Source organism: Manis javanica, chromosome 5, assembly GCF_040802235.1.
Source record: "Manis javanica isolate MJ-LG chromosome 5, MJ_LKY, whole genome shotgun sequence".
Classification (NCBI taxonomy): Eukaryota; Metazoa; Chordata; class Mammalia; order Pholidota; family Manidae; genus Manis; species Manis javanica.
In genome coordinates this window covers 101,616,529-101,643,663 of record NC_133160.1, presented here as the reverse complement: position 1 = coordinate 101,643,663, position 27,135 = coordinate 101,616,529, and the positions used below count along the sequence as shown (strand labels likewise).

The following is a 27,135-nucleotide window of genomic DNA, read 5'->3' as shown; positions in this document are numbered from 1 at the left end:
TTCCTCAAAAAATTAATAGAATTGGCCAATGATCTACTAATTCCACTTCTGGGAATCTTCACCCAAAGGAATTTAAAGCAGAGACTCAAACACATATTTATTTGTATACCCACATTATCAGCAACATTATTCACAACAGCCAAAGGGAGGAAACAACCCATTTATCTATAGACAGATACCGGGATGAACAAAATATGGTCTATCCATACAATGGATTACTCAGCCTCTAAAAGGAAAGAAATTCTGACACATGCTACAGCTGGACGGAGCTTGAAGACATGTTAAAGGAGATAAGCCAGTCATCAAAGGACAGACACATGTGATTTCACTTACATGAGTACCTGGAGTAATCAAATTCAGAGACAGAAAGTATAATGGTGGCTTCCATGGGCCGGAGTAAGGGGGAATCAGAAGTTAGTGTTCAGTGGGTACAGAGACTCAGTTTGGGAAGATGAAAGAAGTTCTGGAGATGGATGGTGGTGATGGTTGCACAAGAATGTGAATGCAATTAATGCCACTGAACTGTACACTTAAACTGGTTAAGAGGGTAAATTTTATATCTGTATAGTTGACCACTATATATATATATATATATGAAAATTAACTCCCCTACTCAGCTTTCAATTCGACTTACAAACTACTCCTCAGTTTACCCTGTACTTGTCTCAAATTCAAATTCTTAATGGATTTTCATAAGCTTGAAAAAAATGACAGCACTTTCTCAAAATCAAGATCCAAATGTACTTACCTATTCTGGATTCCTGTAGGATCACTTTTTAGATCATAGAAAATGGCACCTATAACCAATCCCAGGATGACTGTTAAAATGAGCTTTCCAAAAAGAAAGGAAAAAAAGGGTTTCATTTAGAGGTAAAAAGTTTAATATACCATTTATTATTATATATAGATACATAATCAAATCTCTCCATTGAAATAAATACTTTAAATGGCTTGGCCAAAGTCCTTGAGAGAATATGAAACAGTGTATGCTATTAGATTGTTTTCTAAATTAAAATTAAAAATAACTTACTGTATGTAAGAGACTGACAGGGGAACAAAAGCAGAGCACTGGCAAGCTAAGATTCCTCCCAGTGCTTCACTACGTACTGCTGACTCAGGGTCCGGTGCAGGCTCCCGGCCTGGGAGTGCCCTGCAGAGCAGCAGGACAATACAAGTGTCCAGCAAAGTAATTTGAGGAATAAAATAAAGTCCAAGGGTTGAACCCTGGCCTGAACTCTCAACCACTGTACTGGTAAACATGCAGTTTTATATGTCAAGAGGCTATCTTTACTCTTAACATTAAAAATAAATTAAAATGAACAAAATCTGTAAAGCACACATTAAAAAAATTTCTAACAATGGAATTTTGCATGATAAGGAAGTAAGGAAGTAGGGTTAAGGGGGCTGCCTATCTATCCACCTCAGAGAACCCATGCCTGCAATGGGAAACTGCATTGTCCCTGTCACCATTCAGCCAGCTTCTCCTGAGGGCACCCAAGCACCTGCATGACTCATTCTGCTGTCACTGCTTCTCCATCAATACCCTCCCCCTCCCCCACCCATCAGGACTACAGCCGACAGCATAGACCTTCCAATCTTTCCTCCCTCACTCAGCCTGTTTGAAGACTCCTAAGAACACTGGATAAGTATTACTTTTGTTTTTAAGATTAATAAAATAAATGTCTCTTAAGGACACTTCTGTAAATGAAGGGTTGGGGATTACACTATGATATAATTTATTTAAGAAAATTCTACTTAATGTACTTTTGAAGTAAATATAAAAATAGAAGAAATAATAATCTAAAGAAAAACTATTCCACATGTACCTTGGAAATTTCAAAGTTAAAAAAAATAACATCTCAGTACTACAACAGTGCAATGGTATTAAGACCTGAATCAACTTTTTCCAATTATACTTTTAGCATGAAACAAACCATACTGGAAAATGGGCTCATGATCTGTGAAGGCTTGTACGTGAAACTCTTAGTCTGGAGGGAATATGATTTAAAATGTCCTTAAAAATTCCCTTGCTAGTAAGATCGTTAGAAACTTGAAAAAATATCTATTAGCCTGGCATATTTTAATTCCCCTCAGAATATATTGTGCTTCATGTCAACAGATCAAGCTTCCAAAATAAATGATGATGACTCCATTAACATATGTTTATGCACATGTACACAAGTCTATACTTTTACACAGTGTAAGAATATTCAGACTTTTAAAACTGGGCCCCCACCCCCATGCTTTGTTTTTTTCTGCATTCAAACTTGGTTATCAACAGACCGATGCTGGTATTATCATTAGGATGTTTCCTAAAGGTTTTTAAGTTTTAAGGTTTTAAAGTTTGAAGTTCTAAATGGATTTTTCAAAGTCAGCTTTTAAACATACTTATAAAGCGATGTATCTTGTAATTTTGTCATGCTTTTCCAAGGCACATCTATGTTATTCTTTCATTAAGGGAAAGAAAACAGGCAAACTAAACTTTACTCAACAGAGCACTCAGAGAGACACTGTCGACGAGCTGTATGCGTCTGGCCTCTGTTTTGAACAGAAGGAAAGAAAAGAAATTCCCTAAATATGCTGTTCTGTCTTCATTCATTTCTCAAGCTGAGTTCTGAGGGGTGATTACAGCCAGCCATCACTGAACAGAATTCATCCATAGTCAAATGTTAAATATGTTAATGGAAACAATGAATCTCCAAGAGATAGATATAAGTATTTTCCAACCTGAATTGACCAGGAAATCCCTGGCATGTTAAATGAACATTAAATCTTCTTCTACAGATAATCCATTCATTTCAAGATATTCCAAGCACAACCACTAGTTAAATGCATTATCAGAAGCAAAGTCTGAATCATGTTAATAAATAGCTCAAAACTAAGTATGGCTATAAGACTACCAATACAAGATTAATCTGCAGGAAGTCATACAACATTTTAATAGCTCCACATGCAGATACTTAGAGAAGTAAATGACATACATACAAGATTAAAAACACTAAACCAGAGGTCAGCAAGCTTTGGCCCACAGGCCAAACAGGGCCTGTTGCCTATTTCTGTTCACCCCATGAGCCAAGAACAGTTTTTACCATTCTTCATTAATGGTTGAGAAAAAGAGAAGAATAATATTCCTTGCCCATGAAATTCATATAAGATTCAAATTTCAGTGTCTATTAATAAAGTTTTATTGGGACACAATCATGTATACTTATTTATGTATTATCTTATGGCTGCTCTCTCACTAAAATGGCAGAGTTGACTACCTGAGACATAGACCACATGGCCTGCAAAGCCTAAAGTATTTACTATCCAGCCCTTTACAAAAGAGGTTTGTCTGCTCCTGTCCTAAGCTAACATTCCAGTATTTATAAATCTGAACAAGAATTGCCCCCACCCAAGCCGATGCCCTGAGAGATTCAAGGTTCTGTCATTATTCTATGATCAATGCCACTGGACATTGTTTGGATTCCTTTGTGGAATGGAGTTCACTGAGGAGGCATGCAGGCTGGATGTGCAACCTGAAGGCAGTGGCCTGAGGTTTGCCCTGAAGAAAACCTAGCACCAGAGGCAGAACTGTGGTGTGTCAGAAACAGGTCCATATTCTGGACTGCTTCTACATCCCAAACAGAGGGGTGTCAATAAATGGAAGGGTGGGTATGAGACAATCATAATCCTGTATTAGATCATGTCAGAACTAGTGTTCCCACATGAGCATTTCACAGCCTAATATGAAGAATCTGTCAGTTTACCTGAGCTACAGAGGCCTGGGGATTACCCAGTAAGTTTTTGAATGAACGCTTAGAAATCCATCTGAGTTGATGACAGAAGGAGGTAGCATAGGTGATCTCCTTGAAGGCTGGGCTCTTCTTTTTCTGATGCCCTGAGAGTTGATCTAACTCAACTTGTGTTTCTCTGAAGAAGGTGGAGCGGGTATAAAACTCAGCTAATTTTTCTATGAGTGGAGTATCTCCTGTGGAAGACTCTTCAGTCTCTTTGGCTTTGGAATAAATGTGGATAAAAAGGGAAAGATCATGAACAATAACAACTGAGTCAGCCCATTTTCCTGTAACTTCTTTGTTGGATTCTTCTCTAATACCTTAACTCTAAAGTTTGAGTAAAAATTATTAGACCTGTCAATTGCTCTACACATTAGAATTCTGATTCTAAAGTGTTAAGTATAAAATTCTTATTTCTAAAAATTGAATATTAAAAGTGATTAGATCTGTCATTGCATTACACATTTTAAAAATATAATTAACTGGCCTATTTCCATAAATTTATGGGTACAGCAAACCTCTAACCTTTTCCTAACTATAATTTTTGGTCCCTAATTCTTTTTAAATAGACTTATCTTGGGGAACTGTCATTCCTAATAGAAAAATTTGGTCCTTGCTTTCTTCTATGTGCAAATACATAAATTACCAAGTTTCTTATTTCAAAACACTACAGAAACATGAGCATTTTAAAAAATGGAAACCCCCCTTGGAAGTGACACTAGCACATAAATGTTCACTTATACATTAAATAAAAAAACACAACACTCATGGACAAAATCTATATTGACTGGTGCTGTAGATTAAATATTTGTACACCCCAAAAATTCATATGCTATAATCCAATTCCCAATGTGGCAGTATCTGATGGTGGGCCTTTGAGAGGTGACAAGGTCATAAGGGTGGAGCACTCGTGAATGGAGTTAGTACCCTTTATGAGAGGCCCCAGGGAACTTGCTCCCCACTGCCACCATGTGAGGAGGCAATGAGAAGATGGTAGGCATCTCTGAACCAGGAAGTGGGAAAATTCTAAACAGACACCACATATGCCGTCACCTTGATCTTGGACTTCCCAGCCTCCGTTGGTAAACCACCTATATAGCACCCATGGACTAAGACAACTGGTATCAGAGGACAGCATTAACATAAATTCACACTACCACATTTTAATGACCTACCACATTGCACAACTTTAGCCAATTCAAGCCCGCAATAATCTGTGACTCTCAACAGATGTGCATACCTTCACCATCTTGGTTCTCCCTGTTTAATACCACAGCAGAGGAGTCTCCATTAATGATGTCCAGGAAGAAGTCTGCAGGATTATTATAGGCCTCACAGTGGTAGCCTACAAAAGAAAGCAACTCAGGCACACAAACTTGATGGTCTTGGACAATAAAGACATACTTTCTGGGGACGAGATTGTGAGGCAAGGGGAAATAGAAGAATCTAGTGATTTCTCCATCTTCTTTCTCTCTCCTCCCCTCACTAATTTTTCCTTTCTTCTTATATATTCAGTAACACAATATTTCAGCAATTCTGTCTCCTGGCAAAACAACATACTCCAAACCAATTTTGGACTCTCAGAAAGTTTTACATGACTGCTTGGTCTTTATCTGTCACAAATCATGAGCCCTGAAACAGCTATCAACATGCACTGGTGCTTATCAGAACTTCATCAAAAATCTAAAAAGAGGTCCAAGAAAAAAATATATTAAGTTGAAAAAAAACTTGCAACAAGGACACTAGGACTAGTGATCCTCAAAGGGCAGTTAAGGCACAGTTTAGGAGAGACCCTGGGCACCTTCTGTCCTCCAAGTTTACCTAAGGACTGCCAGAACATCAGTACCAACTTTAGCAATAGTTGCCTCTGCCCCCTACTAAATTCAGGTCCAGATGATCATCTGTTATGCTGCTGTAATTCCTATATAGAGAACAAATCACCAAAGCACCATTCTTAAGGGACCGTAACTGGCAGGGCACGCCTGAGCATTTACCTCGACTCCTTGCGGCATGATCATCTGAACTCAAATTGGCCTGTAGTCTGACTCTTAAGTTCAACTCCCCTGAACTCTCTGAACCTCTATGTGCTTGTTAATTTTAAATAGCAGAGATTTAACAAAAACAAATATTAAAAGATGTCTAGTGAATATTTAAAACTATATTTGTGGTCATGGAGCATCATTTATAATTATATCTAAATATCTCTAAAATGAAGTTGAATCATTAAAAAAATTACATATTTCCATTTTGAATAGAACCAGATAGTCCAGAACTGTCAGGAATTTTGGCATATCAAAGTCAGACTTACCAGTAGTCATCCTATTGAGTGGTAAGTTACTCATATCCACTCAAGGCCTAAATCTGCAATCTAATATTACTAGAAAATTCAGTAGCATCTCCATGAACCCTCACCAAGGCCAACATCCCACTGAAGAGGAAAAACTGATAAAGCTTGAACTATAATATAGTCAAGAAGACAATCTGGGGACATTAGGCCTTTCCAGAAACGTTGGACTGATAGATAACTGGCCATGAGGCCAATACATATATAAAACTATTAGGGAAAGGTCACTAGAACTGGGAAGCAGAACAGAGACAGGCCCAGTAGATATAAATACTCATAACACACATGCATGCATGGTTACCAAACAGGACAGGAAAGACACTTAAATAAAAGTGCTGCAAGATGAAGAAAAATTCTAGCACCAAACTAATCAAAATGTTTTGGAGTAGGGGAACCCCTGGTATGTCTGTTCAAAGAACAAACAGCACTTCCATCAACCAACTTTATTTTCTTTTAGGATTCTATTAGTGAAGGATCTTACTGCATGAAAAAGTCAATCATACCAGCTGATGAAAAGTACCCTAAAGCCTCCTGAGCAGGCCCATGGAACATTAATCTTCCTGAGGCCAACAAGGTCAGGCTGTCAAACAACTTGAAGATGGAATAACGAGGTTGATGAATGGAGAAGATGATTGTTCGTCCCTGTTTAGACATCCTAAGTTAAAAGGGAGAAAGTAACAACACATCATTAAACATCTGAAACTTGCACTTCTTGGCAACATACTTTTTTTCTGCCTTTAGATCATTTGTTCCTAGTTCAAAATTTGATTTTCTCCTATGAACTTCTCATCTCATATTATGTGCTTGACAGTCAGGGGACCTAAATTCAATGTTTTTATGAAACACCAGGGTTTCTAAAGTGTGTGTCATTCTATTCAAACTATACACACACACACATATGCAATATTTATATTCACATGTTCACAGTTATTTCCTAGGTCTGTCTGCTAGGTGGACCTAGAAACAGTGAAACTCCAGTAGCAGAGAGCACAGTAAGTAATCGAATCTTGGTTTGTAAATCATAACTTTGCTGAAAGGAATCAGAGCTCCTTAGAGAAGCATCTGACACAGGAAAAGTATAATATAAGTCTGGAACATATTGAAGTAATGCTTGAAGAATGACTAAAGACATGTCAAAATGACAGGAAAGCCAGGCAGCAGGGGTTCCCACTGGCCAAATCAGAAGTTAATCTGGTCATAAAAATAAATAAGAATAACAGATTATATATTGAATAAAATAAGAACGTGACAAAATATAAATGAAGAGAGAAGGAGGGAAACTTCTTTACAGTAGAATGCCAACTAATACATGTAAAAACAATGATGTAAATAGAAAACCACCACTTGGCAACCATCACACTAGTTGATACAGGCAGGAGTTGTTAGTATATGCTAAAACTGATGGGTAGAGATTTGATGTGGAACAGGATATGGGCATGATATCCAATTATTTCTCCAACAAAATATTATCAATTACAAGGGAAAAAGTTATCATTTCACAGCAGATAAACCCAGAAGACACCAACATAAACAGGTGATCAGGTGATAATGGTTAATACTGCCCATGGTAGGAGAAGTTAAAATCATGTACGCCTGTGTTTTGCACGGAGCACACTACATTACTTCTGTGGTGTTCCTGACAAGAAGTCATGAGGAAACGCTGGATGGATCCAGGATGATGGCTGCTCTGCGACATATACTCTTGAAGATGCACAAGGACATGAGAGGCAGGTGAAGACCTAAGAACTGTTCAGGATTAAAAAAGATAAGAAGGATTGTTTCTGGAAAGACTCTTAAGCCAAAAGAGAAAAAGAGACACTTCTGGGACAGCTGGTGAAGTCTGACTGAAGTTGACTGGGTGGTGGCGATGGCATCAGTGGTGACTTCCTAGCTGGGAGGTGTGCAAGGTGGCCATGTAGGACTGGCCTTGCTTTTTGTAGTTACACTCCTGAGTATTTAAGGGTGATGGCACATGATGTCAGAAAAAGATTATGTGGGGTGGAGGTATGGAGAGAGAGCAAATGCAGTTAAAAGGTAACATTGGGGAATCTAGGTAAGTGGACATGTGATTTCTCTACACTGCTCTTGGAACTCTCCTGTAAGACTGAAACCCAGAAACACGTTCCTCCCAGTCTTCTTTCTTGATGTAAGTATATACCATTCTTTACCCCATTCTTCTATTTTCTAAGTCCCAAATCTTAGAAGTCATTCTCTCAATAATCATACCCATGTACAAGAGAGCTGATCATGTTGATTCTATCTTCAAAACAGATCCAGAATCTACCCACTTCTTTCCGCCTCACCACTACCTTCCTAATCAAAGCCAGCATATCTCAACTAAGCTAATGCAAAGAAGCCTCCTGGCTGGCTTCCTTGGACTAACCCTTTCTCGACTTAGAGTCTTTTCTGTACACAGCTGCTGCTCATCTGTTCTAAAACTTTCTTACAGTCACGTACAGGGTCCATATAATCTGCCACCCACTCAGTTCTAGCTTGTGTGCTATTCTAATTGTCCTAGACTGAATTGTGTTCCAAAGAACTCCTGATGAAGTCCTGACCCTCAGCATCTCAGCGTATGACTGTACATGGGAGACAGGATCTTTTAAAGAGATAATTACAGTTAAATAAGGTCATAGGGGTCCAATATGAACAATATCCTTATAAAAAGAACAGATTAGAACACAGTCACACCAAATGAAGTGAAGACACAAGGAGAAAACGGTTACCTACAAGCCAAGGACAGAGGCCTCAGAAGAAACAATTCTGCTGACACCATAATTTTGGACTTCAAGCCTCCAAGAATGCAAAAAACTTAATTTCAACTGTATAAGGCACCCAGTCTGTGGTATTATGTTATGGCAAACTGTGCAAACTTATCAATAAGCAACCCCTATTTCTCTCAGGTCACTGGGTTCCAGTCCCTCTGATCTCTTTGGTGCTCTAAACACATCGGACATGCTCTGCCCCAGGGCCACTGACTGCTGCTCCATTGAGAAGTCTCTTCTACCAGATAGCCAGGTGTCACTCACTTGCTCCCAATCCAAACATCACATCATTGAGGTCTCCCCAGACCATCCAGCTATATGATATAGTACCCCCACCCCCACTACAGGTTTCTTTCACTATATTCTTATCCTGCTTTATTTTTCTTGAATCACTTATATCGCCTAATGACTGTTACCCTCCAACAAAGAAGGAAGAAGTATTTGTCTGCTGTGCTCTTTCCTGAATCCCCTGCACCATGAATAATAACATGTACACAGCAGGTGACCAGATATTGGATGAATCAAAGAATCGTGTTCCCACCGCATTTACCTCTTCAGGAGCAGAAGGACAGCACTCGCCGTGCTGGAGTCTAAGCCAGTTGTTGGTTCATCCAGGAATAAGATGGAGGGATCAGTGATAAGCTCCAACCCAATACTAGTCCTTTTTCTTTCTCCTCCAGACACGCCTCGGATAAACTGAGTTCCAACCTAAAGCACAAATACTGTCATTATTAATAAAGACAACCATAGCCACCAACATTAGTTGACCTTCTAACACATACCAACCATGGAAGAGGCACTTTATCTCACTATCTTCATTTATTCTGAACAACAAATAAATGGCTATCTGGGGAAAGAGGTTTCTCTTTATTTAGATGAGTAAACTGAGGCTCAGGTTAGAGCTATTGTGGATAAACCTGATATGAAATCCCTGTTTTTGACAGTCCTTTATGTTCCCTGTCAAAACAAATACCTAGTTTTAAAATAAAGTTTGAACACTAAAAGACATGGCCTAACATAGTGAAATCACAGACCAAAAAGGGGGTTAAGACAGGAGAGGAAAAGGTGAAGGCATCTATAAGTCATTAGTCTTCTTATACTCTCCCCACTGCCTCTCCACCAAAAGTCCTCAGTGAGCCTTGGCAGCTAGGACAGTTCACTTTCTACCACACTACTTTAGCACATCTTAAATCACCTTACAGCTTCCCAAACTGACCCTGTCTATGCCCTAACTCACTGCAGAATTCCCGACTCATTATTTCAGACAAATCCAAAAAGCAGAATATTCTACAGGGCAACTGGCTCAGTCTTTTTAACTATTCGATGTCACTGTATGTGGTGGGGGAGCAGAAAGGTATTGGGGGAGGCAGGACACAATTCTTATAGTACGAGTCTTCAAAGAGATAATAAGTGCTACTCATGCTCTTGATGGGATCCTATAACAACTGGAGAAATGTGAATGAATATGGGATTGACATACCTGATGTTAAGATATTGTTAATTTTATTAGTTGATAATGGCATTGTGGCAATGTAGGCAAATGTCTTTTTATTCTAATGAAAAATAAGTATTCAGGATTGAAATATCATCAGTATTTATAACTTTCTTTAAAATACTTCAGGAAAAAAAGGAGTAATTATAGAACAATAACTAGGAAATCTAGGTGAATGTTATTAGTTATCTTACCATTATATTAATAATACTACAGTGAAAGCATTACTACAGCAATCAGAGTATTCTTTCAACTTTTCCATTATGTTTAAAATTTCACAAAAAGCAAAAATTTTTAATGTACTGTTTCAATCAATTACATAAATAAATTATAAGTCAACAACTATTATAAATCAGTGATAATTTAATAATAATAAAAAAAAGAGGTCAACAACCACCTTCAGCTTATTTCCCCTGGAAATCCCTGCAAAGAACTTAGGACAATGACTGCCTCTAGTAAAGAACTTTTCCCTAAAGAAAAAGAAAGGAAATATGGGAAAGACAAAATCAAATAAACAGACCCAAAGCAAGGGTGGTGAAGGGAGGCATTTCAGAGTTGTTCTTCCAAATAAAATATAACAAAATACACTGTATGTAAAGGAACGTCAGAAAGAATCATAGAAAGCAGCAGCCAGCATTAACTCTAAGAGATGTCACAGGAGGATTAAAGTATAGCCATCTCAATCTAACAAGCTCATCTTCAGCAAAGCTTCAAATACCTTCCCAGCAAATCTTTCATACCTTACCATCAATTGTAACATTCACCCATCCATCCCATTTCTCCTTCCTGATCCTGCACAACCAACAAAAGGAGGTACTTTTGTCTCTCTCGCCCACAACTGTTATCTCCAAAACCTGGAAGAGCCCAGCACGTAACAGATAATCTGTAAGAAACTGTTGGCAGAAGAAAGGGAGAGTGGAAAAGAAGGGAGGGATGGGAGAAAAAAGTGTGAAAGGCAAGGCTAGAGAAAAGCAACTTGGATGCCACACAAATTAGAAACAAACCCTAATTTAACTGGATATGATTTTGGAAGCTGAATTATAGCAAAGTGAAACATACAGAGTAAGAAATCTTGGATTTTCATCCTTTAAGAATCAGAAATGTACCTCGAAAGCCACGGAACACAGTCCCCTGAAGGAAGAGAGGAAGAATAACCAAAGGGGGAAAGAAAACAGCAAGAAGGAAAGTCAGTATAAAGACACTGACTGAGACATGGCAAACAATCTGGGTGGGGTAGGACCAAGAGCTGGAATAACAGGCAAAGGGCCACATGTTCTTGGCAAAAAACCCTTTTACGTACTAACGCACACTGCCATGCCTCATTTCCAGGAATCAATCATTTTTAGATTTTTTTTTTTTTACTGGTTAATTTCCATCTTCATACTATGTAACTAGTCACTTTTCTTGTCATTATAGCCACTTTTGACCACACATATTACAGAACACTTCTGAATAAGAGATACTACTCATACAAGTGAGGTCCTGTTTGCTGGCTATGATACTATCATTTTTTTCCACATTACCTTGGAATCAGCCACTTTACTCAGACCTAACTCTTGAATGACCTTGTTAACCCGTTCATTTTTTTCATGATTTGTCATAGTTGACGGAAGCCGAAGAGCTGCTGAGAACTGTAAGTTTTCTCTCACTGTCAGAGTTCCCATCACGACATCATCCTTAAAGCAAAATGGTATTTTAATAAGAAATATCAGGTCTTTTCTAATACCACCACTCTTCATTATATGTAAAGTAGACTACAAAAATAACACACCCAAAGGTAAAGTTCTAGCTAATGATGAACTTGAAATTATACAAATTACAATAACTGCATATACAGACTGCTGCAAAGCCTGACAAAATCACTTTCATTCCCTATCTGTACACCCCAACAGTACATGGGTAATTTTTATTACAACTAGGAGACATTTCCAGACAGCTCTATACAAGGATTTGCTCTATACAAACATCTTTCGAAGCTAGGGGAAGGAGAGAGGTGAAGGGAGGGCAAAAAAATAAAATAGTGCTGTCTTTTGGAAATGATATAACTAGAATTTTTATCATTGCCCTTACAAGGGTCCTATTTCAGATTCTCTCTGCCTTTTCATTTAACACTACTCTGAATCTCACGGGAGATTATGAAAAGCTGGTGTAAAGAAAGCTGGTTCTAAGAGTATGTCGTATAGTCAGTTGGAAGGATACTGAACTATCAGCTGAGGCACTTGCCCACATAGAAACAGAAGAATAAAATGCAAATCCACAAATACTTACTTGCACCACATAACCTGAATTACACTTGAAATTGGCAGGTTGAGGAGCTCCATTTACCAAAACATCTCCAGATAATCCATGTGGATCTTTCCTTGCAGCTAAGATATCTAACAACCTATGAAAGGACATATATGTTGTTGTATTTTTTTTCTCAAACTGTGGTGTATCTCTCAGCTACTCTGAATCCAGATTTTGCTTAAGTTAGAAAATTAGCTGATCAAGAAATTATATGGTTTAACTAAAATTATATATATGTTTAAATTCTTACTTTCTTTTTTTACTACATGCTACAATAAAGCCCAGAACCATGAAAGCAATCACCATTGCCTGATCCAACACAGACCTCCCAAAGAGCCTACTGCGCCGTCTGACCTTGTGGCTCCCAAGGCAGGCCATGTTCTCCTTCGTCTAAGACACAGCCTTCACTTCTGCCTTTGGCTCCATCTCCCCACTTTCAATTTTATCCCCTTCCCTTCCCTCACCGTTAACTCAAATCATAGCAGACAACTGTGTGCCAATCACCTTATCATATCCCATTAGTAAAGCTGGCCTAATAGTACCTCGGGACAACCACAAGCTAGCATGACTGTATGTCATCCACAGCACCTAGAACCAGCTAGACACGCAGCAATGGACACCTTCTCATGTAAAAGTGATTTTTAAAGTCACATTAAAGCTGCAGAGAAAAGGCTTACTTATATTGTTATACTCACGAAGATTTGCCTCCACCCGTGGGTCCCAGAATGGCATTGAGGCCAGGTCTCATGATCCCACTGTAAACACAGAAACATAATGACTTATGGCCTTAAATTTGTGGCCTTAAACCTGGTTCTATTAATTTAAGGTTTACACTAAATACACTCAGTGAAAGCTGATGAACATAGACAGAAAACAAGGGCAAACCAACTCTTAAAGGTAAAAGGCACCGAACTGTTGATTAATAGAAGTCTAGCATGCAAAGGATGTTAATCACTAAAAAGAAAAATAGCTCAGGTCCTTCGAAATTCCATTCACTTATTCTCTACACCACTCATATTTTTTGGAAAAGAACACAAGAACTTTCAAGGTTCCTTGAAGTAACAAATTGTAGTGAAGCATCTGTTACACTTACTTCTCTTAACACAGTGTGGAGTTTTTCACAAGTCTTGAATAACATTCGATGACAATTACCGTAAGGTCAACTCATTTGCTACCTAGTCAAGTTTTACACAATAAGTCAAAGGATTTCTAGAATCACCAGCACTAGTGTTCTAACTGCTCAAATCTAGTCAGACCAAGAAACTATATATCTGAAGTAGAATTCAGTGACTAGAATAAAACACCTTAGGGTTAAAAAGAAAACATCACCAATTTTTAATCCTCACAAAATTCTTAATTGAATTAGACAAGTAAAACATACCCTCAGGATGTATCATTTACTTCCTTGTAAAGTATCAGATAAGTGTACTGGAAAATGCTCAAAAGTAGTAGATGCCACTTTCTATATGAGATAACCTTTTTTAAAGGATATATAGATATGGTGTACACACAGCATGTTCCAAAGTAAGCAGATATTTGAGGTAGTGAATATTCAGGTGGAACAAGAAAATGAAAAAAATTAAGGCAGTGTTGACTGTACTGAGACTCAGGAAGACAAATACATTTGACCCTTGAACAACATGGGTTTGAACTGCACAGGTTCACTTACATGAGGATTTTTTTTTTCAATAAATATACTGGAAAAGTTTTTGGAGATTTGTGACAATTTGAAAAAACCATTTTCTTTTCTCTAGTTTACTTTATTGTGAGACTATGATATGTAATACACATAACATACAAAATATGTGTTAATAAATGGTTTATGTTATCAATAGGCTTCTGGTCATCAGCAAGCTCTTAGTAGTTAGGTTTCTGGGGAGTCAAAAGTTAATCAGCAGATTTTTTTATTGCATGGAGGTCAGTGCCCCAACACCCACATGGTTCAAGGTCCAAATGTAATTTGAATTTTATCTTGAAGGCAATCAGTAGCACGGTAAAGAGAATGGACAGGAGCAAGGAGAATGAGGTAGGGCCTCTGCAATTGTAAAGGCCTAAAGAAGCTCTTTTAAAACCCTTGTATCTAAACCCAATCTCTCTTTGGAATTGGCAGGTAAGTCAAAATTTATTCCACAGAGCAAAGAGTATCTATTCCAAGTGGAAGGTCCAAAGCTGAAAGCTATTTCCTTCTTGGGTAATGATTTTCACAGAGGCCAGTTCTATGATTATGCAGTTGTCATGAGTGATCGCCTTCAGACAGTAAGTGTAGGACATGCCTCAACACGGGAGGATCTTAGCACCAACTACTGTGCTGTGTGAGTGATGGCTGGTGGGGACCAGGGGGAGGTGTACCTTTCACTTGCCCCATTAACCGAGGTGCCTCTCACTGAAACACTGCACAAATGCAATGAGTCAGGCACACCAGGAACAAGGGGCAGAACAGAAAAACCTCATTCTTCCAGTGACCTGCCAACTCCATGTAAAAAGGTTCACTTATGGCTGGGTGACCTTTCACGATACATTTATCTATAGTTCTTGATGCATCTTTTTTATTAATAGCTACCTAGTAACTACTTCTAAAATGACCAGAAAAAAAGCTTGTTATTCACTAAGACTTCATTGTCAGAAAACCTTTCAAGGTATTTAATATATCTACTTAGATACCAAGAAATCCTAAATGATTAACCCAAAACTGAATGCAAATGTTCTGAGACAAAGAATTTTACAGGTCCTTGAGTTGGGTTTACTTTGGCACTAAACCCTAGCATTATAGAAAACAACGATAATGTACAATCATAAATGCAGGAGCTCTAATTTGGAGTAGTGGTTAATTCTCCCTCATTTCATTCAACACAGTTACCCAGTGTCTACTATGTACATACAAGACACATTCAGGTCATGGGCCACAGCTGAGGATAAAACTCATGAAGTTTGCCTTTCCATCCATGGATCAGCAAATTACAGAACTCACCAGTTTTCTGTTTGCATAAACAAAGTTTTATTGGAATGGAGCCACACCCATCATTTAAGTCAATGGCTGCTTCCATATACTACAATGACAGAGTGAAGAAGCTGCAACACAGATGTATGGCCCATAATGCTGAAAATATTTACTATCAGGCCCTTTACAGACAGTGTGCTGACTGTTGTTCTATATACAGTCTAAATTCCCTCGTTTCCTCACCCTACCTTCCCACCCTAGTATCATCCCTCAAAACCCATTCCCACCCTCATTTACTGCTTTACAGTATTAATGTGCAGGAAAATCACCCTCGCTATACTGTCCAACCTTGCCAACAAGAATTCTGTCATCTGGTTTTAGCCCTACCCCACCCGTCCCATAGCAGGCAGCACAGTAGGCTACAGTGGTTATTCCAGTGAGCACTGAACATATGAAACGAAACAAGTTAAAGGATTGAGGCCACATCTATTACACCTCAGTGGATAATGGTTAATCCTTTGGTCTTGTTTAGGGACCAGAAGTCATTGCCATTCCCACTGCTTGGAGCATTGCCTTTCCCTACCCTTCCCTAAATACACACACACACACACACACACACACACACACACACAAAATCTTCATTTTCTCTCTCCCTACTCTCCTGGCCCTCCAATTTAGGGCTAGAGACTTCCATAATGTCTTCTAATCCCCTATTACAGTACAATGACACAGCAAAGTGCTCTAGTTGTCTGAGCCCCTATGAGACTAGGTTTCTGAGTCACCAGCATCCTGCACAACGGCAGGCTCCTCGTAGACATTCAAAATATGTTCATTGAGTCTCTACATTTTTATAAATGGCAATTACTTATAGGAAAACAAACAAAAACGTTTTTCAATAAAAATAAAATTCAAGAAGTAGGAGAAACTTACAAAAAATTGGTATGATCTGATCAGAAAGAAAACTTAGTTATATTCCCTACTTGTTATTTCATGTTTAAGTAATATGTCAATCATCTCTATTAGACCTCCCTTCTTAGTGCAAAGGTGAAGGAAGTTCTGGGTGAAGTTCTCAAGAACCCAGTCTAAGAAGGGAAGTGGGAGGAAGGAGAAGACAGCTGGGGGGTGGGGAGATTTCTTTTATTAAGGAATAAGAAAATTGAATCAGCAAATCATAAGTATATTTAGGAAAATGAGAGCTGGGTTTTCACTTTCTGAGATGTTTTACAAAAATGGAAATGTGGGATATTAGATCACAATTAGAAGTATTCACGAGAAGTCATGGGTTTTAATCTATACATACAAATAGATACAGAAAGTTTTAGATCTATGTATAGTCACATGTGTGTACATATATACACACATACGTTTCCCAGGTCTGTCTACCAAGAAGGCTTAGAAGTTATGACATCCCAATAGCAATGAACATTCCAAACACCCACGTCTTGATTTGTAAATACCATCTTCCCCCAAAAGGAACATCAGCTGATTACAGGTCTGAGGCAAAGTACACAGTGAATCTGGAACTTCTTACTGTTCCAACAAAATACTCAAAGAATGAGAGGATATGTCAAGAGGATGTGTTAAAAAGCAAAACAAAACACAGAACCTACCTTAAAAGTTCTCCAAGTAACTAAATGAGGAATAGGCTGATCGAAATGAACAATGATAAAAATGCATTACTACTGAATACTATTGAATAAAATATGAATCCATGAGTCTATACTGATATAAAGAAATAAATGAACAGGTGCTGAAGAGTATTTTTGACTTTTAGTAGAAAGGAATCTAATCCATACAGAAGAGGGGGATGAAAACAGAACACTACCCTTTGGTAACTCTCAGAGTGATAGACACTGTTGATTCAGGCAGGAGTCACCAATGAGTGCTGAAGCTGGTGGCCCAAAATTTAATTTTATAGATCCCAAAATAATCTAATGTATTTCCCTGAAGATTATAGGACATGCACACATCTACTGGAATGGACCATTTTTTCCATAGATCTTCAGCATTGGTGAGGAAAAGATCAAATGCTGGGTAAGGACATAAACTAAGCATAATAGAAAGGTTTTTCATAAGGCAGTAAAATCTCACCTTTTTTAATTCTCATAATCAGATATTGTTTTATCTCCTGAGGACATCAAGTTCTAGTTACTTAGTTCTACAAATGAGATTACAAAATGTCCAAAGGGAAAACAAAAATCAACATTCTCATCAGATTATTTGGAATATAGTTACTACTTTGAACGGTGGTGGTGCTAATCAACCACAAATCAAAAATAAGGTAAATGAGAGCAACCTATCCCAGAATCTCTACCTAGCTGAAGCCAGCAGATAGAAAAAAAGATTAGAAATACTGCAGCAAAAAAAGGGATGGTCTTGCTCATGGATGCCTAAACCAGGAATTTAAGTAAATAAGAAAACCAACCCCTGGCATTCTTTTAAATGTATAATTTGAAAGAATTGCAAATTTGATTGAGCTTTATGAATCTAATAATGCACACAAGGATAAACTCATTTATTGCTAAAATGCATATCACTGAACAATAAAGACATAAAGCCTTGAGCAAATAATGCTTTTATTGTATCAAGCTATGATCACCTAGCTTGAAAACATAACATAAATGGACCTTCAGACAGTATGCACTTTAAATCTGTTCAATCCACACATATTTAAATCATTTGTTACCTTTCACATATTGGCACAAAATCTGAAGTGACCAGCATTTTTGCTCCACAAAAATCTTGTCAGCTTTTCAGAAAGGTCAGTCAATTCTAATCTAGGCTTCCAGCAAAAGAGAAAAGTTTTGCATGGACCATTCCTGTCCTTATTCTCCTAGTCAAAATTTCTTAACCAACACAACAAAGCAACATGGAAGTGGGTTTGACAGTAGGTGTTATTGCATGGAGAACATTCTCCCTAACCCTACAACAGCACCTGACCTCAAGGCAACCCAGTCCAGAACCCCAGTGAATCTTCCCCACCCATATCCAAAAACTTTCTCTCTATTTATCATCTCCTGGCCCTTGGGAAGCATTTTGCTGCTAGTAACGGAAAAGACCACAATCCCATCTTATGCATCAAGAAAACATGAAAGACATCTGATTCCATATACATTTTCAGCCAAAGGGCACACTTATAACCACTCCTCTAGTCTTAGAGAGCCAGAAAAAGTCAATTGCTTGTCTGGAGTAATTATTTCCTCTGTGAAACAAATTACCAAAACACATAGGCCATGCAGTCTGAGCAAACCTACATTCACTCTCCACTCCAAAGGTAACATGAATCAGGCTCAGTTCTCTAGAAATCAGAAAAATATAAAAACCCTAATGGCTATGAAAGAACAGAGATACATGGGACCAAATAGATTATGTATATTCATTTCTCTGCTCATTCTACACCACATGATGAAGCTGTTGCTGGATGAAGAGAATGAAAATCAGTTTTGTACTGATATGAATTGTAAAATATAATTCAATGTAGTGATTTGAATCCTAAATTCTCTAATGACTTTGACTTCAACTGTGTAACTTAAGCTAAGCTATAGTTGTCTTATATTTAAATAGTTTCTGTCTCTATAAGGGGGGGAAGCATTAAGTAAATGGTTATAGATTATAAACTACTATATAAACAGACCACTCATTTAAAACAAGCGTATTTGAAAACCGAAGTACTTTTACAATATATTGTCATTTCAACTTTCTGACTCTTGTAGAACGTAAAGGACATAAAGTATCTAAATGCCTAAGTACCTAAAGTATCTGGCTCATAAGGTTCAGTAGATCTCTCTGTTTCATAGATTAGAAAACTGAAGCTCAGAGATTACAATATATCCCCATGATCAAGAAGTAATAAATCATATGGCCAGGCCACTTTTCACTAAACCACAAGGCTTACCCAGGAAAAACCCAATGACACATTAATTGTTTGGTTTCTCAAACAGAAGTTGATGCACACAGTACTACCACTTTAAAAACAGTTTGGCAGTCCTTTCAAAAGTTAAATATACACCAAATATGTGATCCAACTATTTTTTTATTTTTTTTAATTAAGGTGTCATTGATATACAATCTTATGAAGTTTTCACATGAGTAACATTGTGGTTTCAACATTCACCCATATCATCAAATCCTCATACCCCATTGTAATCACTGTCCATCAGCGTGGTAAGATGGCTATAGAGTCATTACTTGTCTTTTCTGTACTGTACTACCTTCCCCATGACCTACCTATATTGTGATTGCTATTATAGTGCCTGTTAATCCCTTTCTCCCTCCCTCCCCGCACACCCTCCTCAACCCCTTCCCTTTGTAACTGCTAGTCTCTCCTTGGAATCTATGAGTCTGCTGCTGTTTTGTTCCTTCAGTTGTCAGTTTTGCTTTGTTGTTATACTCCACAAATGAGTGAAATAATTTGGTACTTGTCTTTTTCTGCCTGGCTTATTTCACTGAGCATAATACCCTCTAGCTCCATCCATGTTGTTGCAAATGGTAGGATTTGTTTTCTTCTTATGGCTGATAATATTTCATTGTGTATATGTACCACATCTTCTATCCACTGATGGTGATGCAACTATCTCACTTCTAGTTTAGCCAGAAGAAATGAAAGCATATTTACGGACTTGCACACAAACGTTCACAAAATCTCAATTTGCAATTAGCAATACCTATGAAGCTCACTGTATGTCAATAAAACTATTTAAATAAAAGTTAATGCACATACTTGATATTTGACAGTATTTCTTTTTCAACTGTTTTTCGACCAAGTAGAAAGCCACTCTTCACTTTAACTCGATAGCAGATGTTATGAAAACTTAATACTGTCCCTTCAGTTAATGTCTTCAGGTCATTGGAGGTCATCCCAGGGAGGCAACTGGTGTTTCTTTGTGCCATTGGGACAAAAACTTGGTCATTACTGGAAGACATCTGGAGAATTTCTGCCTTTCTGTAGAGGTAAAAGCAACAGTAAGTTGGTAGTACAGATAAATGAGGTTATAAACACTAGTTAACAGTAAATTTAAAACAAGTCCATCTTGGTGAAAATTTCCAGTTACAAAATACCTAAGTCCTGGAGATGTAATGTACAGAATGGTGACTATGGTTAATAGTACTACATTATATATTTGAAAGTTGCTAAGAAAGTAGATCTTAAAAGTTCTCATCACAAGAAAAAAAATGTGACTTTGTGTGTGATGGATATTAACTAGACTTACTATGATGATTATTTCTCAATATATACAGATATTAAATTATTATGTTATATGCCTGAAACCAATATAGTGTTATATGTCAATTAAATCTCAATTTAAAAAATAATTTAAAGAGATCCAAATATTATTTAAAGGATGTAAAATATCACATTAGTCATTCTTACATTGATTACAAGCTTAAGTAAAAATATTTTGGATATATTGGGCTCAATAAAATATACTACTAATTTTATTTTTTAATTTTTTTAATTTTTAATTTTGATATCATTAATGTACAATTACTTGAACAACATTAAGGTTAGTAGACTCTCCCCATTATCAAGTCCCCCCCACATACCCCATTAAAGTCACTGTCCATCAGCATAGTAAGATGCTATAGAATCACTACTTGTCTTCTCTGTATATACTGCCTTTCCTGTGCCCCACACACACACATTATGTGTGCTAACAGTAATGACCCATTTTCCCCCTTATCCTTCCCTTCCCACCCACCCGCCCCAGTCCCTTTCCCTTTGGTAACTGTTAGTCCATTCTTGGGTTCTGTGATTCTGCTGCCGTTTTGTTCCTTCAGTTTTTGCCTTGTTGTTATACTCCACAGATAAGTGAAATCATTTGATACTTGCCTTTCTCTGCCTGGCTTACAGTTAGGATCGACAACATACAAAAGACAAACAACAACAAATGTTGGCAAGGATGTGGAGAAAGGGGAGCCCCCCTACACTGCTGGTGGGAATGTAAACTAGTTCAACCATTGTGGAAAGCAGTATGGAGGTTCCTCAAAAAACTAAAAATAGAAATTCCATTTGACCCAGGAATTTCACTCCTAGGAATTTGCACTAAGAATGCAGCAGCCCAGTTTGAAAAAGACATATGCACCCCTATGTTTATCGCAGCACTATTTACAATAGCCAAGAAATGGAAGCAAACCTAAGTGTCCATCAGTAGATGAATGGATAAAGAAGATGTGGTACATATACACAATGGAATATTATTCAGCCATAAGAAGAAAACAAAACCTACCATTTGCAACAACATGGATGGAGCTAGAGGGTATTATGCTCAGTGAAATACTACTAATTTTTTAAGAAAACAAGTTTGTTTTAAACTGCAATGTAGTAAATAGCTCCATTTCCAATGAACGGGCCATATCATGGTGACAAGAACAATGCTGGAGTCTATATTAGGGAAGCAGTTACAACTCTGAATACATAAACTCCAATTAGATGTCAATGAAACATCTAATAAGTAAATATGAACAGTATGAAAATTACTCAAAACTTATGAAACAGGAAAAAAATAAGTGGGAGTTAGACTTATCTGGTTTGAAAAGCATATATGATTTAGACTGAAGATCAAAGCCAGACTGATCACCATCACCCCATTTTTGTTTGCTTATTTGCTTTAATTTGGAGCTTATGATGTAAATTATTACAAAAAGAGGGTTAGCCAGGCAATCAGGGACAAGAGAAATTTCTCTGAATCTATATAGATCCAGACTTTGCATCCCTGCTTGTTATATTCCTTCAGTTAGCTAAGAAGATAAAGTCCAAAACTGTTTGGGATAACACAGTCATTTCCTTAATAAGTGATCGAATTTAAATTCTAGGAAGATTTAGAATTAAGTATAAAAATGATTAAGAAAGTCAAACCAATGGTTAATCAGGTAAAAAATTTAAAACAAAAACTCAGTATTAAATGAAGTTTAAAATGTTTCATTATGTGTGCTAACAGGTTACAAAAGTCCCCTTTAAAAGATTTAGACTGAGATCTTAAGGTAAACTTAATAGCTTGGGAAATAGGTTTGAAATGTGAAACTTTCACAGACCTAGTTTTCATTTTTAAAAAGCAAAGTAACTCATGAAGAACTTCCTCTCTGGCTATGATAAATAGTTGTTCCAAACCAATCATCCTCCTAAGAACAACTGTAAAAAATATAGGATGCAACTGTTTGTATAATTCTCTCTGATGAGAGCAACCAATCAACCAGGACTTGAGGTGCCCAAATCCTGGAAAGGAGGGAACATGAAGGCAAAACCAGAATTGAGTGCCCTTTCCTTTTGAGGTAAATTGCACACATGTAGGGTAAAACTCAGAAAAAACAGGCAGAAAAAGCTGCTAGACACCAAAATGTTAGCAGCCTCTCACTGCTAGGAGATGAATTTGGAGTTGCAAGTCTACCAACTGGAAGCCCCATGTTTTTGAGATCCCAGAAGGGTTATGCCCTGAGAATATGGGCAACCCAGAAACAGACCAGCCCTTCCTTAATCAAAGTGATCCACTCATACTTTATTTTTCTGCTAGAAAAAAGTTAAATCTACTCTGAAAGATATGATTGTCCAAATTTTCAATCAAAAATTACCAAGAAGAAACAAATCCTACCATTTGCAACAACATGGATGGAGGTAGAGAGTATTATGCTCAGTAAATAAGTGAGGCAGAGAAAGACAAATACCAAAAGATTTCCTTCATTTGTGGAGTATAACAACGAAGCAAAACTGAAGGAACAAAATAGCAGCAGACTCACAGACTCCAAGAAGGGACTAGCGGTTACCAAAGGGAGGGTGGAGGATGTTGGGTGGGGAGGGAGGTAGAAGGGCTTTGAGGGGTATTATGGTTAGTACACATTGTGTGAGGGGTCACGGGGAAGGCAGTGTAGCATAGAGAAGGCAAATAGTGAATCTGTGGCATCTTACTACACTGATGGACAGTGACTTCAGTGGGGTGTGGTGGGAGATGTCTCTATATAAGGGTGAATGTAATAACCACATTGCTTTCCTTGATACCTTAATAAGAAACAAAAAACTACAAAATGATTTAAAAAAAAATTACCAGGCATGCCTGAAAACAGGACCTAATGTTAAAAAAAAAAAACAGGAAAAATAGAAATAGACCCAGTAATGCAGACTAGATTCATCAAACATTGTCATTAAAATAACTGAATAATATGTTTAAGAAAAATAAATGAAAAAACAGACTATCACCAAAGACCCAGAATCTGTATTTTTAAAAAATCATCTATGCTGATGGACAGTGACTATAATGGGTTATGTGGTGGGGACTTGATAATAGGGGGAGTCTAGTAACCATAATGTTGTTCAGGTAATTGTACATTAATGATAGCAAAAAAGAAAAATCAATAGATGAATTTAACAGTAGTTTAAAAACAGATTAGTAAAGAGAATCAGTGAACTGGTAGATTGGTATGTACAAAAAAATTCCAAAGCAAAGCATGGATGAAAATTATCATCATGGACAAGAAAAACAAAATGAAAATTCCATGAAACAGCTTAAGAAACATATGGAGCATGATTAAAAAGGTCTGGCACACATGTAAGTGAAGACCATGGGAGAGGAAAAAAATGGAGCAGAATCAGTATTTGAAAAAATACTGCCAAATATTTCCCAAAGCTAATGAAAGTTATCAAGCCACAGATTGAAGAAGCTCTAGATCACCAAAGCAGGATAAATATGAGAGAATCATACCTGAGCTTATCAGAGTAAAACTGCCAAAACCCAAATTAATCTCTGAGAAATTGTTTCTGTATGCAAAAACTGCTCAATTGTTATCACATTTATAGCACTCTATTCAATTTTGGAAGCTGGAAAGTAGAAGATTGGCCTCCAGGAAATTAAAGGTAAATAGCTTAATTTTAAATCACTGAACACAACAAATGATAATAATTAGCCAAAATCCTATTCTCTTAAAGCAGTGAAAGAGAAGGTACAAAATCAAGTAATTTACAGACCTTACATGTTGACTTATGAACTTCTTAAGCTGTGTCCCCATGTCTTCAGAAGCCAAACTATGCCAGTTCTAATGCCAGCAATCTTTCTCCTACTGCCATTCCCATTTGGTGTTCAATCACTTAGGACACTCTCTAAACCTCTTGCAAGACTCATTAAGAGAACCAAATAACATACTGTTTGAATTTAAGGAGGTCACTGGATCAAGAAGGAAATTGTTAGGAGATTTTTTGGTGAGATATTCTGCTAATAAAAGGTACCAACTAGAAAGAAGTACCCAGGAAAGATCATCCAGGCTCATCCAGGCCCGTACAAGACAGGTGGCTAAAACAGATAAATACAATCACAACTTTAGAAATGTGTACAGAGCTTGCCTTCACTGTGATAGGATTATTTGTAATCACATTTTGTAAGGGGTGCCTGGTTCCTCATTAGGATTCTAGCAATCTTCTCAGGAAGACAGCAGAATCTCAGTAATTCTTGTATTACAAGTCAAATGACACCATCCAGCTGATGCACATTGTATCAAAGAACAGTTTTTTTTTTTACTTCTAACAACAATGTGGAATGATGCATTGCTCTAAGATGAAACAAAAAATCTATAGTAATGATTACAAAATAAAGAACGTATTAACCTTAAAGTACTCCATCTCCAGTTAAGACAGTGCTCTGGGTTTAGATGAGTCACTGCCAGCAACTGCCTTTCTCCATGGTCAGAAGCTTTCTGGGCATATATGTTGCTCCCAGTGGAATAGCATCATCTTTTCTTTAATATTTAGTATTATTGGGAGTTTATTAAATATGAGACCCTACATTTACTGCTTTGAAATTTTTTTATTAAGGTATCATTGATACACAATCTTATGAAGTTTCACATGAGCAACATTGTGGTTACAACATTCACCCATATTATCAAGTTCCCCCCACATACCCCACTGCAGTCACTGACCATCAGTGCAGTAAGATGCTATAGAGTCACTAGTTGTCTTCTCCATAGCATCATCTTCTTTTTATATAAAAGCCCTCAGTCATATCTCAAATTGTCGCTTCCTTGCTCCTAGAGCATCTACTGGTCCTAACTGGATTTTTACCACTTTCTGTGCACTACCCCCACTGCAAAGCTGTAGTTTTCACAATATTTTAATTCTGTTCTGAAATTGGTCTACAAATATCTCTACATAACACTAAAGCTGGTGACTTTATAAATAAGAGGTTTACTTTGCAGAAAGAAAAAAATAAGCCTTATGCATTTATGTCTATATGTGATACTTGCAGAATCAAAACTGAGGCTCATGAAGTATACACACACACACACCCCACTGTATTCAAATTAAATGGACTTATATTGTGTCACATCAAATGCTACAAATATTTATAACCAGATACTAAAAATAGGAATGAATAATGAGTACACTGCTGATAATAGGTAAAAAAAATATAATAAAGATAAAAGAAGAATCCAAATGGGTTCAGAACTCACCTGATCTCAGTCTACTCTAATATATATCTGATTATATCTCTTATCCAGCAAGAAAAATCCTTTCAAACATGATGGAAGGGGCTTTGAAAAATGAGATCCTTTCCCCCTCTCCATATGTCCTTATTCTAGTGGTCTACCTATGTCACCTTTCTTCTCTTCTTGCTACTTTGTAACTAGTGAGGCTATATTTTTACTTTTTTGAAAGATCTGAACAGTTCTCTTCCATAGATGCTTGTGTATCTGTTGTAAGAACAATAACCAGCATTTAAAATACCATTTTTCTCTATTTTACTCTTTACCATACTCTTAGTTTCATAGTCTACTGTAAATGGAGTACGTAATACAAGGGAAACTGCACACAGGCTTAGCAAAGAAAAGTACACAGGCTGATTCTAAAGTCCTCAGCCAGACATCTGCCCAGTTATAACTGTTGCACATGTTGGTAGAAGCCAGAGTAACCTCAGGTTATGAGTTCAGGGCCTTCCTCTTACATTTTTAACCTGGGAATAGTACTAGTAAGTGGAGAGTTACAATTCTGCCTCATAGCCAGAAGGACAGGGCTGTGTAAGCACATACCTACTCAACTATTTATAGTAACCAAGAGATTACAATCCTTCAAGAAGTTTGGCTTTCAAGTCACTGTTGGGTGATGGCTACAAAACTTTTATGAATGGATGGAAAGAGGAGCAGGAGAGTACTGAATATTGTCAGCAAAAGAACTCAAAATCTGAATTTTAACTTCCATAAATTATCCCTTGCATTTAAAAAGTCCTCCACTGACCAAGGGTTTTCATGTTATCTCTCATTTGACAGCTCCTCCCTGAAATACCCAGTGTTGACACTATATTCAGGTACACACAGTGCTCAGTAATGTAGAACAGAAGTCAAACTGTTGAAGTCTTCAGGCCACAGAAACAATCCAAGTCTGGCACTCTAGGCCCTCAATGCATCACAGCAGAGTGATCTGGGGAATGTGACTCAAAGGATAAAGCCAGACAGACACAAAGACACCCCATCATGGAAGGTCTGTACAATCAGCAAGAAGCCACTGAGGCCGTTTAGGCAAGAAAGGCTCAAGATATTGATCACATTTAAAAGACTAC

General features: G+C 37.4%; 1 protein-coding gene across 14 annotated transcripts in view; it reads right to left on the bottom strand.

The window, feature by feature from the left end:
* ABCG2 (ATP binding cassette subfamily G member 2 (JR blood group)) overlaps positions 1 to 27,135 on the bottom strand; it is a 205,436-nt gene that overhangs the window by 56,937 nt on the left and 121,364 nt on the right. For all 14 annotated transcript variants that reach the window (XR_012131669.1, XR_012131673.1, XR_012131670.1 and 11 more), the window contains 9 exons: positions 20,322 to 20,543; positions 13,359 to 13,418; positions 12,646 to 12,760; positions 11,901 to 12,053; positions 9,436 to 9,593; positions 6,624 to 6,775; positions 5,017 to 5,121; positions 3,750 to 3,997; positions 749 to 831 (listed from right to left, as the gene is read on the bottom strand). Coding sequence is in view for 9 of the 14 variants with exons in the window: in XM_037021132.2 (XP_036877027.1) it covers positions 749 to 831; positions 3,750 to 3,997; positions 5,017 to 5,121; positions 6,624 to 6,775; positions 9,436 to 9,593; positions 11,901 to 12,053; positions 12,646 to 12,760; positions 13,359 to 13,418; positions 20,322 to 20,524 (1,277 nt within the window). In the remaining 5 variants the exon portion in view is untranslated. The remainder of the gene's footprint in view (positions 1 to 748; positions 832 to 3,749; positions 3,998 to 5,016; positions 5,122 to 6,623; positions 6,776 to 9,435; positions 9,594 to 11,900; positions 12,054 to 12,645; positions 12,761 to 13,358; positions 13,419 to 20,321; positions 20,544 to 27,135) is intronic.